Below are 13,868 nucleotides of genomic sequence, written 5' to 3' on the forward strand. Positions count from 1 at the left end.
TATTTAAGAAAGTATTTCTTTAAAAGGGTTCAGCATATCAATTAATACCATAAAACATCAGAGTTCATCAGATCCATTTCCTTTATTTATTACGTCAGCTCAATATGGAAGATTGTTTTCCGCAAGGGAATAAAAAAAGGTACTTGCATTTTGTTAGCCTCATAGCATAATTGCCTACCTCCTATTTAAAAAAGGACTTAGGCATTTATTCTATGAGGCTAACGATTTGTTTTTTTTAAATCTCACAATTCTGATTTTTTTTATCCTCAAAATTGTTTATATCTCATCTCATTCAATTATTTTTTCCCCTCAGAATAGTGAAATACAAACTCACTTGCAAGTTATAAAGTCAGAATTGCTACTTTTCTAAGGAAAAAGTCACAATTACCTTTTATATTTTTGAAGTGAAATATTGCTTTTCTAGCTCAAATTATAAACAATGACAATAAAAAAAACATTAGACACGTCTATATACACATTAAATTAACTTAAGTGCAACCAAACTAAGCAACCAAAAAACCCCAAACAAAGCCATCCTTTAAATTTTTTGCATTTTTTTTAAATTGATTTTTTTTTATCCTCAAAATTGTTTATATCATCTCATTCAATTCTTTTTTCTCTCAGAATAATGAAATACAAACTCATTTGCGAGTTATAAAGTCAGAATTGCACATTTTCTAAGGAAACCTTTTATATTTTTTATAAGATTGTTTATAAGTTTAGCTTTTATAGCTCAACTTATAAACAATGACAATAAATATAAAAAAAAACATTAGACACGTGTCTATATACACATTAAATTAAAACTTAATATAAGTGCAAACAAACAAAGCCATCATTTCAATTTAACTTAGTTTGATTAGCGACCACCTTTAAAAAAAATAAAGTTTAATACTGTATCCATTGTATTTTATCAAGACCTAAATCATTAGTTAATAATTAACTAATTCATCCCGCCTTCAGAGGGCGCTGCCATTAACGCAGTGATTTCCCAGTGACGCTCCAATAGTTTGCGTGTCAGCTGTAGGAACTTAGCAATGTAGTTTGCTAATTCGCTTTTTAAAAAACATTTTTATTTTTTATGTTATAAATAAACGTGTTTAAACGCTTTTAAGCGAGAAACGCGTGTTATTTTCGCTCGTGTCAGTGGCGGGAAGTCTTCAGTTCTCTGAGGATGTTTCTTCTAGTCAAGTTTCCCGCCGCGCGGTGTGTTGATGTTGTTGTTGTAGTTGTGTCGCTGCTGTTGTGTGTGTGGGTTCGGCTCGGTCTCGGGTGTTCGGGGCTGATGCTGTGCCGGTCCTGCGGGCACGAGGTGGCGGAAGACACGGATCTGAGGTTCGTGCCCAGTCGCCTGGCTCTGTCACACCGGAACGACACGGTGATCGCAGGGAAGGTCGTCTCGGTCCAGCTCTTCGAGAATCCGCAAGGCTTCCAGTTCGAGGTCGTGACCTTTAAGCGAGCCGATGTTCTGAAGCACTGGCCGGCGGACAGTCACTTCTCCTGGTTCCCCGGTCACTCGTGGACCGTCGCCTCCTGCCCGCGCTGCAAAACACACCTAGGTGCGTGTTCCGTGTTTAAAGACATCTATACTGTGTGTATACATCTTTATGTATATAGATATTCCGGATAAACGAAACATAAGTAGTTTTGTTGTGTGTGTGTTTTTAATTATTATTTTTTTTTTTTAGTAGTAGATTACTTACAATTTATTCCGTGTATACATCTTTATTAATAATTCAGTATAATTGAAACATAGCATACGTAGTTTTGTTTTGTGAGATTGTGTGTTTTTAGTAGATTACTTACTAATTATGCCGTGTTTATCCTCCTGGGATCCAGGAATAGACTTTAGTCCACATTATATTTTAGTGCAATTTATTATAAAACATTATATAATGCATTATAAAACAACTTCTCCTTGGTCTTTAAAAATGTCAGGACATCAGGCCTTAAATCATGTTTATCAGGCACTTTGGGGGAGACAACAAGTGAATATGGAAATAAATAATACTTCCTATGAAATATTAGATATTATTATTAAAATGTTGCCAATTATTACTCCAATTATTACACTTCTTTTTTCATTGTTGCTCCAAGAACACATTAATGTGCACATTAGATAACTTACATGTATAGATACATTGCATTGAATGGGAATATTCATTTATGGCCATTTTACCCACATATTGCATAACATAGTTGAGAATCATCTTTAAACAAATTTTGGTTAAAAAAAATCCTGAAACCCCAAAATTTATTGGTGATTGTTTTTGCCTATGTAGTTTTGTTCTGTGAGATTGTGGTTTGTTGAGTAACGTTAGATTCCAGATTACTCGTTTTAGGTAGGATAGTGTAGTCTGATTTCTGTTAGATGACTTGTGACCTAACATTGATTTGAATAGGATAATATTGTACCATATTGATATAAAAATACAAAGAGAAAGAAATTATGGTCACTTTATTTGACTGTATCCTTATGGTACAGTTACTATAGTAATAACTATAAATTATGCATTATTTTACTGTATTTTTATGCTACAGTTATAGTAATTACGCATAATTTCACGCAACTGACACTAAAAAACACCCTAATCCTAACCCTATTAAATGCATGTAGTTACTCAATGTTACTCAGTACTTAAATGTATAATTACAGTGTAACAAGGGCACCTTAAAATAAAGTGTAAACGAAAGTATATTCCATTCTTTATCAATAACATGAAGTGCATTAAATATGACATTAAGGCAGGGTTTCGCAGACTGTGTTTCATGACAGAACTGAAGGGGTTTGTGAGTTTAATGAAAAGGTTTTAATTAAATCGTAATTTCAAATGAAAACAAATAATTTTAAAATATAAACAAACATTTACTTCAAAAAAAATTGTTTACCTGCATGTCATGTGACCATTAACTAACATCAGAAAACTGAATTTAATTTTATTATTTATTATTGTTATTATTATTACTGATGTAATTTTATTATTGACCTAACTTTTTAACTTAAAATCTAAGCACTTCAAGTTTGGGAATCCCTGCATTGCATATAAACATGGAATCAACTTGAGTTTGCAAATGTTCGTTATGTGTTTGAAAGACAAAACAGATACATGGTTAAATTACTGTGATAATTCAAATAATATTTAACGTATTTGTCATGATTAATGTTGAGAAAACACTGTAAATCCAGTGATCAAATGCAACGTGGGTCTGTGTTCAGTGATAGTCACATGGTCTGTGTGCGCAATTCCACAATCCTGGAAGAGCTTCTGAACACACAGATATAAGCGGCATTTTTAGAAAGGAAAATTTAAAAGAAAGTAGAATCAATGAATAATTTACTGCCATTGTGAGAATAACATCTAACTGTGTAATCTATTCAAAAGTAACTAGTAACTGATCTACGAGTACTTCATTTTTGTAATCTGATTTTGTAATCCAGATTACATGTAATCAGTTACTACCCAGCACTGTTTTTATTTATATATATATGTATTATATATATTTTTGTATTTTTATATTTTTCTACTTTTAAAAAAAAAAAATTTTTTTTTCCCGCTCATTTTTAAGAGTGCCAGAAATGTTCTTGCTTTATTTATATATAAAACATTTTCTTTTTTATATATATATATATATATATATAGTCATTTTATTTATACAAACTTTATTTATATTTATATATATATATATATCACGCATGCATGTTTATATATAAAGTGCTATTTAAATTTCTTAAAATTTGTAGTGGGTTACTGATTCCAAATTACATGTAACGTAATCCATTACATTACGCATTTAAGGTTAACATATTATTTATTTAATTTTTTACTAAAGTGAACTTTAAAACAAGAATTAAACAACTTCCATTATACATTTATATATGTGACATTTTTAGAATTTACTGCCATTGTGAGAATTACATCTAACCGAGTAATCTATTGAAAACCTGTAGTAACTGATCTAACTACGAGTACTTAATTATTGGAATCTGATTTAAGTAATCCAGATTACATGTAATCAGTTACTACCCAGCACACACACATGCATGTTTATATATAAAGTGCTGGTTAAATTACTTAAAATTTGTAGTGGGTTACTGGGTTTTTTTTTTACTAAAGTGAAATTTAAACAAGAATTAAACAACTTCCGTTATACATATAACCTGAAATCTCAGCGTAAGTGGTATAATAACACGATTTCTCCTCTTGGATCAAGGTTGGGCGTTCCAGCCCAACGACTGGCCCAGGACGGTGAACCGAGAAGAGTTCGAAGCTTCGGACCAGACGTTTGTGGCGCTCATCGTCGACAGACTCCTGCAGGAACACTTCGCATCTACACTGCTGATGACACCCAAATCTTTCAGAAGCTGACGATTAGCCACACCACTATATATACGCTTAATAAAGATATTTTTTTATATGACTAGAATGCCTGGTTTTGTTTTTGACCCGTGTGAAATTAAAATACCTATCGATTTTTAAAACAAACCAAAAAAAAACCATAACTTTATTGCATTTTCTTTGCAACTGGGTGAATCCCAAACAGTGTTTTATTGAGCAAAACCAACTGAACAGTTAAAAGTGTGTCTTACGGTAATACAACCACTACACAAACTTCAGTGAGTCAGAAGGGGAGAAAGTTACAAGCATGATTTCATTTTTTTTGTGTTTTTTTGAAGATTTTATTTTCTTTATCAAAAATGTAATCCATTTCAAATCTGGTGAGTGTCTGTAAAACAAGACAAGATAAAAATCAAAGACTCAATGATGGTGTCCACATACCCTCTTTCCTCAGCCCTCCTGAACTGACATGGATACAAGAGGATGAACTACTGATGAGTAAAGTAGTACTTCAAGAATAAAGTAACAAAACGGTGGAGAACGCTAGAGCTAGCAGATCACTGCGCACCATGGCTTCTGTTCAATTAACCACACAAAACTTTAACAGGAAGAAAAATAATACATATTTGTACATATATATTTATAAAAAAACAAACAGAAAACACTATTCGCAAGTCTACTCCAGACGGCGTGCAGCCAATAACTACAGTGTTTTGCTTTTTACCTCGAAATGCATTTGGAAATTGAGATGGTAGATGCCATGTCGGCAAGATTTTGCAGTCATTTTATTGTGAGTCTGGGACTTCAACATGGCAAGTTCAGGATAGAGGAAAGATGGAGCTCAAAACCAAAAAACAATCTGAAGAGGAAAAAGAAGCATCTTGCTCCCCAAAAATAACAAAAAAGCCAAAGAAGCAATTTGGAAACAGGACTGGGAAATGTGGGTAATATTCCTCTAATTCAGATTCAGTCATCCTCGCCGTCATCGTCCTGAAACAAGACAATAGATGAATTAGAGGCACTTTTCATTTTCATAAGTTGTGTGTGTGTGTGTGTGTGTGTGTGTGTGTGTGTGTGTGTGTGTGTGTGTGTGTGTGTGTGTGTGTATATATATATATATATATATATATATATATATATATGAGAGAGATTGATTGTACAACACTTGAAGACAGTTTTAAACTTTTTTTTTATATATATATAAATAACAAGAACATTTCCGGCACTCTTAGAAAGGAGCTAAAAAATCTTTCTTTTTTTTTTTTTTTTTAAGTAGAATAATTTATATATTTATAAATTATATTTAAAAAAAATTATTTAAAAAAAACTTTAACAAACTTTTTTTTTTATTAAAAAAAACCCTTAGAAAATCATTTTGGTTACGTACCTCTCCGTCATCATCATCATCTTCCTCTCCATCATCTTCCCCCTCTTCATCAATATCATCCAGGCCTTCCTCATCTTCCTCCTCATCCTCTCCCTCCTCATCCTCCATGTCTGGGACCTGCATAAAGTTGATCAGATAAGTTAAGATTTGAAATGCAAATCATTTACTCATAATTTCCATTCAGCCGCATAAACCGGAAGAGCTGTCCAGTCGCATGATCTAACCAGCTGGAACGGAAAGTTTTAGGCAAAAATAATTGTGTTTTTCTATCAGTGTGTGGCCGTTGTTCCAGTCTCACCAAATAGTACTGTAGGGGATTTGGCCAGATGTCGTCTTTAATGACTTCGCCCAACTCGTCCGCCCCTGAATCAGCGTGATCGGTGAACCAGGTGAAGAAGCTCTCAGGCTCTTCATGTTGCCTCTTCTTGCCCGCTTTACTCTGTGTCTGACTGGCCCGACTTGTGAGGTCCTGCGAAAGAAGAAAAAGTTTCACATAAAAACTCAGAATTGTGAAACTATTTGACAGAGAATGCAAAGTTAACAAACAATCATCCATACTTTTCCTGGTTTCCATTTGATCTCTGTTGACTTTGAGGTTGGGTCTCCACTTTCGTTCAGGTGAATTTCTTTGGAGAGGACTTTGTTCTCGAAATACATGTTTTCATCAAAATACTAAAACGAAACGGCAAAGAAATGGTGCGTTATGAAAACAAAAGCTCCAAGCCACACACACACAAAAAAAAAACCTTTTTTTTTACCACTTACAAAATCTATTCTGTAGCCGGATTTGATGTCTTCAAACTCTGTCACCTCTACTCTGGTCAGATAGTGAAGCGCCTCCTCGTCTTCCTCCCCAAGAAGAGCTGAGACTACAAAAATCAAACAATATTACATTAAACAGCTTGGATACATAGTGTAAACCACAGTGTCAAGAGTTTGCACGGGATCTTACCTTGTGGGTGGTTGACAAATGTTGTGACCCAAAAGTTGGGGATTTTGGCGATGAGTTCTGACCTCTTCTGGAAGAACGGCTGGCGAAGTTTGTTGTATTTCTGTTCAACTTTGAGAATTTCCTCACTCGCCTGCTCATTAAGTCTGGACAAGATCAGAAAAAAAAAAAGAAAGTTATATCCATTCACACGCGTTACCGCACTGAGTAATGACTTATACCGCGGTATTTGTTAAAGCGTAGATAATGCATTCAATAGAGCTCAACATACCTGTCAATTTCATTCTGTACTTCATCAATGTGCTCGATGGCTTCTTGTTGTTCTTTTTCTAAACAAAGTTGAAGAAAAAAAAATAGAATTAGGTAAAGATCAATAAAAATATATATGTAATAAAAAACACAACTGTGCATAATTTCTTAAAAACAAAAGTATTAATAATGGTACATTTTCAGTGACGCGAAAACAATCCGATGCATTGAACTCAGAGGGAGCCGCGCAGAAGCCGCGTGGTTTAAATGTGCACGGAATCGCTCGCGCTGCACCTGCTTCCGACGCGAGTCCAAAAATCACACGAGCGCTCGATGAGCGTGTAAAGTCGCTTCGCGTTCATTTCCATTATCATTCACCATTTAAAGTCCACAAACAACCATTAGTCTGTGCTACATCATGGCGGAGACGTGGCTAGGCTAAGCTAAAGCACAACAACAATAAAGCAGCGCGCGGACGCTTCCGTTCCGCATGTTTCACGCTGTTCAACTGCACGCGTTTCTTCGAAAATTCCATACGCGAGTCACACAAATAAGCTCCCGCGCTTAGAATTTGATTTTTAAAATAACGGTTTTTGTTTGTGTTCAAACGGGGCTTTGTGGCGCGCTTAGCTCGCGCACGGCCAGAAATCAAACATGGCCTCCGCTACCGGCTGCAGCCGTTCCTCCGAGAACATCCAACCAGACCCACGGCCAATCACAAGCACTGCACCCCGCACTGTCTACATAAACGAGTCATACGCGAGCCGCTGCTAATAAACTAGCGAAAATAGCGAATAAACCCCCTTTGATGAGAGAAGAGAAAGTGAAAATGGCCGCCGATCGTTCTTTCTTACCCGAGGTCTCGTCGCCTCCGTCGTGGTTCGAGTTCAGTTCCTTTTTACTGACTTTAGCCGCTGAAGCAGACATGATTTCACTGATCACGGCGAGAGGAGTTTTCAGTGAGAATCAAGCGATTTTTAAACTCGCTGAGGTAGAAGATCGTCCTCCTTGAAGTCGGTTTCTGGAGACTATGATAGGACAGGAACAGAACTGAGTGAGCCCGCGCTGCTCCACACACACAAACTTACGGCGAGGGAACGAACGCAGATTCTCACGCGCTCTCTTTCGGACAGAACGCGCCCCTCACGAGCTCGAAAAATGAACTCCGCCCCTTTCCAGAACAACCCGCGGAGCTCGACGTGGGTCCCCGGATCTGCCTTCTGATTGGACGGTGCAACAGGGGGCGGGGCTTTGCGTGGAACCGCCACAAAAAGGGCGGGATTTTAACGAAGCTCTCATAACATGTCATCCGAATCTATTTAAAATGGTTCTGACAACACAACACTGCAAATAAACACACATGACTGTGTTTACATAATGTTGGTTGTTTAAAAATATGCAAATAGCCCCTAATTCCTGTAGCTTTAACAAGAGGGTGGCACAAGGAACGCCAAGGTCATGGGTTCGATTTATATGAACGCATTAATTAAAAGTGTCTGCAAGGGTAGTTCACAGCATATAGTGCATATAATTACACATAATTAGGTGCTCATGGTCATATTTCAGTCCTGTAGCTTCTCTCTCTATCACATCTCCACTGTCATGTCAAATAAAAGCAAAATGTCAATAAAAGCATCATGACCTTTCTGATGAATACAGTGAGAAGCTGAAGATTATACGGTTTTATGGTGTGATATTTTAGGGAGTGTAGTTTTTTACACCAGTGTAGATAGAAATGGACTACAAAGCCACAAAACTGTTTTTTAACCTTTGACCTCAAGGCCCTTCAAAGGCTTCTATGTATTTGCATGACTTTGCCAGTAGTTTGTGATTTACTGGATGAGGATTTGAAAATATATCTTTACCCACAATTTCTATCTAATAATGAGGGGGTGAATGAACTCAGGCATTGTTGTTCTGAAGCATTTTCTTCTGGCTTAGAAGAATCATTCATTTGTGAGTCGATAGACAGTGTGCAAAAGTTTATTTTGTCACGTATAAAATTAACCTCACAAACCAATTAAAACTCTTGAGAACTATACAAACTGTCCTTGTTATGTGAAAAGAATCATGTCACAGATATACAACATGCAACAAATGAGTAGAAAATAGTTGGCTTTTTTAAGAACAAAAAATTGACTTTGTCTTAATAAAAACAATGAAACCTAGAAAGTAAAGTTTGTCGGAACAAACTTTTATATTGACTTGACAAAAGCCTTGGAGAGGGGGTTCAGCAAAAAATCGGCAGCTGGCAGCAGGAAGTAGCTGGAACTGGCAGCTGACGTCAGCTGCCGCTACTTGTCTCAAAGTTTGAAAGCTTTATAAGCTTCCTAGCATGTTTTATCATGTTGCTAGTATCATATTGTTAGTTAGCATGTCTTAGTGTGTGTCAAGCATTATTTTGCATGTTGCTAACATGACTTGACATTGCTAACATGAATTAACATTTTAATGTTTTCACTTTGCTTAACATGTTGCTAGCACGAGTACATTGCTAACATGTTTTAATACACTGCTCGCATGATTTGACATGTTGCTAGCATGAATGAGTACATTGATAACATGATTTAGCATGTTACTAACATGTTTTAACACGTTGCTAACATGAATTAACAAGTTTGCTAGTATGTTTTAACACACTGTTAACATTAACATGTTGTTAATGTTTTATCACTTTGCTAGCATGTTTTAACACATTGCTAATGACGTTTAGACATTAACATGAATAAGTACATTGCTAACATGTTTTTAGCATAATTTAGCATGTTGCTAACATTAATTAACATGTTGCTAACATGTTTTTAACATGTGGCTACTAGCATTTTTTAACATATTGCTACATTAATTAGCATGTTGCTAACGAATTAGCACATTGCTAGCATGTTTTAACACATCCGAAATCCTGTACTAAGTAGGTACTAAAAAGTATGTTCTATATAGTATGAGTGTGTGTAGTATGGATGTAATCCGGACATACTACATCCGCCATGTTGTCATTATCATGTGATCTACCAGCGTCAGTTACGTCGCTTCACTGCCATTCATAAATCCTCTCCTGTGGCCTCATGGGATAGTAAAGTGTCCATCATATGCCACTTCAGAATCTCGCCGGAAGAAGTCGTTCATCCGGGGACTTTTCGCCTACTGTTTTTCCGAATACTAAGTATTCTGACATACTACTCTTTTGGCATACTATAGTAGGGAACTATTCGAATTCGGACGCAGCTATTGTTAATATGTTGCTAGCACGAATTAGCACATTGCTAGCATGAATGAACAGCCAGTAATTGTGGCACATAATGATTCTTCATTCATCAAGTAGATACAGTACATGTTCCCTGCAGGTTTATTACTACATAAAGTAAATCACAACATCACATTAGTATTAATAAAACACAATCAATGTTGAAGAGCTAAAAACCGCTACACTTCTCCCTCGCGAACATCAGTCATAGAGTCCCGCTGGCGTGTCTGCTGTAGATCCTCTCCCACGCCACTGTCCCACAGACACAGAAGAAGTCCCACAGGTTGCAGACGACTCCTCTGTCGAACGGGTTCTCCTCGGAGTCGCGGTGTTTGAGGTAGGCGATACGGTGGCGTGACATGAACTCCCATGTTGTGGTGTTAGCGGAGGCCAGGTACAGGTGAATGCACAGCAGGAGCAACACGACCACGGAAAACACCCCGGTCACACCGATCGCCCCGAGCAAGAACCCGTTCCGACTGAACCACTGCTGCCAGGAGGAGGCGAACACCACGCCAGACCTGGACACACACACACACACCTCAGGTCAGTCATAGTTGCTCTGATGCATTATACACAGTCAAAACAAAGTTTATTCAGACATATTTTTCCTCACATTAAAAATTATGACTAACCCTAACCTTGCACAAATAGTCCACATACACTACCGTTCAAAAGTAATATTGTGAAATATTATATATATATACACACAGTCAAACCAAAATTTATTCAGACACCTTCAACATTTCTCACATTATCACAGTTTATTCGCTGTAGTTTAGAAAATGGTAATAAAATATGACAAGAACTCAAGAGTTATGAACACAGTTGATATTTGACTGGTTTTGTCCGTCCTTCTGTTAGACTGTCTCACACATGAATTATGTTGAATATCTGTCAGCTGTTAAATTTAACTACACAATTAGATAATACCAGTTTAGCTCAACCAGTGACCAAGCAATGCTTCATTTTGTTCAGTCTGTGTGTAAAAAGAGCATTAGCAATTAAAGAAAACACACTTCAGCAAAACATGATCAGCTCAAAGTGTCTGAATCATTTTTGGTCCCAAATATGTATACATTTTACTGGTAGTCTCTGTATGAAGAATTTTGGGGTATAATATGTCACAGTTTACTTTATTTTGCTCTCCTCACTATAAATGAACTATAGTGTCCTGCACACACTAGTAAAAAAAATATAAAAAATTATATCTGGTTTCTGATTCATTTTTGGTTTGACGTGTAACTCTTCCTTCTGGACTGTGAATAATTAGTATTTCACAGCATCTTGGTGTTGACTGATAAAACATCTGAATCTGATCAATAGAGTACAGTGTGTAATGAGGGGAAAGTTTGAGTCATTGCTCCTCTGGGATCACTGTACGCTGTACAGTATATCCTGCATCACCTTTAAATGCCACAGACCGCCAAATATGATCATTATCATGCAAAGGACCCCCATCCTGAAATATATTGTCATGTATAAAGAACTCACTAAAATATTAGAAATATGTGAAAAAAGTTATTTGGAAAATATTTAGTTTTTCCAATAATGTTGCATTATTATGTCTTTTTTCTACTTACTATAGTACTGTACTGTTAGATGTATTATTTATTTATTTCGATCAAATTAATTAATTTAAATAAAAATGTATTTATTTATTAATAATAAATGTATTTTAATCATTTATTTATTTAAATCAATTTGTTTATTTTAATCACTTTATTTATTTGTACTTTTTTAACTGCTTTTCTGTACATATTTCTAATAATGCATATTGTTTTACATTTTTTTTTTTTTAAATGTATTTTAAATCACATATATTTAGTTATTATTTATTTACCGGTAAGTCAAATCTGATTTTGTTAATTTTAATCAAATATGTTTAGTCAGTTCCAAATCTTATACTTATTTTTTTACTTATTACAGTTTTACGCTATTTTCTAACACTGCTCTTTAAAAATTGCATTATTTATTAAAATCATATTTTATTTACTTATTTAAATCAAATTGGATTCATTTATTTCAATAATTATTTTAATCACATTTATTTTTTCATTTACTTAAATTATTTATTTATTTTTATTTTAATCAAATGTGTTTAACTAGTTTAAATCAAATAGTTATTTTTACACTTTTCTAATTATGCATCCTATTCTTTAAAAATTTCATGATTTATTTAAATCTTTTTTTATTGAAATAAAATTGGATTTATTTAAATAATTAAGTTATTTTAATCACATTTATTTACTTAAATTGATTTATTTACTTGTTTTTTATTGTAATCAAATGTAATCTAGTTCATTCTCATTTTTATTATTTATTTATTTATACTTTTTTTAACCGTTTTTTCCCTGTATATTTTTCTAATAATGCAAAATGCAACTTAATCCTAAAAATGAGAAACTGTGCATTATTATGACCTCATTACATTGTTTAATCCACAAAGTGGGTCTACTTTGGAAATAAATGTTTATAAGATGTTAAAACATCTTTACACTTATACACTATATCTAAACATACTAAATGCTCTGGCGGATCAATCCAGTTAAAAATACAGCAAATGCACGTTCTGCTCACACACACACACACACACACACACACACACACACACACTCACCATGCAGCCTGTAGAGCCCAGCACACAGCAGCAAACTGAACACACAGGTACAGCAGGAACCACCTGTGATTTCTCTCGCCGACACAGTTGTCGATCCAGGGGCAGTGATGGTCGAAGCGCCTCACACAGCGCTGGCACGTCCTGCAGTGCCTGGCCCTCATTGGTTGCTGGGTCACATAAAGAGAGAAACATCTGAATGCAAACTCACTCAATCACACAGTAGAGACCGAGCGACGCGTCATAATCTGAAAACAATCCAGCCGTCTCCATTGAGTTTGTATTGTGTGAAGCGGCCTCCTTATCATTTATAACAAAAGATAAACTATGTCTAAAAGCTGCTGTGACAGAGTGTTCAGCAAACAAGCTAAAACACCCAGAACTAAGTTTTAATCAGCTGTCGAGCCCAAAAAACGAGCGTTTAAGGACACAAAAGTGGATACAGGCGATTGAGACATTGATGCAACGTGTCTCATTACTCTGAGAACTAGCGTAACGCCCACTGGAGAATAGCTTAGCTAACAGAAATATAATATATAAAACAGACATTTGGATATTTGACTTATCAGTGACAATGTTTACTGCACATGTAGTGTATTTCTAGTGCATACTGAGTGTCAGGATCCCACAATTAACCCATTCTTCCAGCTGATGCTTCACGTCTTATTGCCTGTATCCACTTTTGTGTCCTTAAACACTCGTTTTTTGGTCTCGACAGCTGATAAACACTTAGTTCTGGGTTGTTTAGCTTGTTTGCTGCACACCCTGTCACAAAGCAGCTTTTAGACATTGTTTTGTTTTTTGTTATAAGTCAGAAATGACAAGGAGGCAGCTTCACGCAATGCAAAGACAATAGACCTTATTCAGAGCAGCGCCATCATGTCAGGTGTGAGAGTGAGGCTGTGAGGGATAGACTTGCCTTGTTTCCAATGGCATCCGCTGTATAAAGATCCTAGATCACTAGAGTTTTTTGTCAACTGAAACTTCTTGGAAAGATATTTTTCCAGTGTTTCATGACCAGAACAATCCAAAAACATATGAAATAACAGTACAGCCCACTGAAGAGATGCACGTCTGTCCCTCAC

The 13,868-nt window shown here is 35.7% G+C and overlaps 3 protein-coding genes across 4 annotated transcripts in view; 1 reads left to right on the forward strand and 2 right to left on the reverse strand.

Annotated features, from left to right (window-relative positions):
- Window positions 1-71: 71 nt before the first annotated feature.
- LOC307173167 (uncharacterized protein) lies at window positions 72-4,419 on the forward strand. The gene is made up of 2 exons (XM_079896055.1): window positions 72-1,559; window positions 4,213-4,419. The coding sequence occupies exons 1-2, from the start codon at window positions 1,175-1,177 to the stop codon at window positions 4,365-4,367; spliced, it is 540 nt and encodes a 179-aa protein (XP_079752181.1). The 5' UTR covers window positions 72-1,174; the 3' UTR covers window positions 4,368-4,419.
- A 92-nt stretch (window positions 4,420-4,511) lies between these two features.
- seta (SET nuclear proto-oncogene a) lies at window positions 4,512-8,118 on the reverse strand. The gene is made up of 8 exons (XM_079896054.1): window positions 7,777-8,118; window positions 6,945-7,002; window positions 6,677-6,819; window positions 6,490-6,593; window positions 6,283-6,396; window positions 6,023-6,193; window positions 5,725-5,841; window positions 4,512-5,327 (listed from the first exon to the last, which is right to left on the reverse strand). The coding sequence occupies exons 1-8, from the start codon at window positions 7,847-7,849 to the stop codon at window positions 5,304-5,306; spliced, it is 804 nt and encodes a 267-aa protein (XP_079752180.1). The 5' UTR covers window positions 7,850-8,118; the 3' UTR covers window positions 4,512-5,303.
- A 771-nt stretch (window positions 8,119-8,889) lies between these two features.
- zdhhc12a (zDHHC palmitoyltransferase 12a) overlaps window positions 8,890-13,868 on the reverse strand; it is a 9,899-nt gene continuing 4,920 nt past the window's right edge. Inside the window, exons 4-6 of one of the 2 annotated variants that reach the window (XR_013823855.1) lie at window positions 12,787-12,953; window positions 9,221-10,687; window positions 8,954-9,138 (exon numbers count right to left, since the gene is read on the reverse strand). Coding sequence is in view for 1 of the 2 variants with exons in the window: in XM_079896594.1 (XP_079752720.1) it covers window positions 10,372-10,687; window positions 12,787-12,953 (483 nt within the window). In the remaining variant the exon portion in view is untranslated. Of the gene's footprint in view, window positions 10,688-12,786; window positions 12,954-13,868 lie in introns of both variants that reach the window. The other variant, XM_079896594.1, reaches the window with a different exon arrangement.

Source organism: Squalius cephalus, assembly GCF_949319135.1.
Source record: "Squalius cephalus genome assembly, chromosome: 16".
NCBI classification, from domain to species: Eukaryota; Metazoa; Chordata; class Actinopteri; order Cypriniformes; family Leuciscidae; genus Squalius; species Squalius cephalus.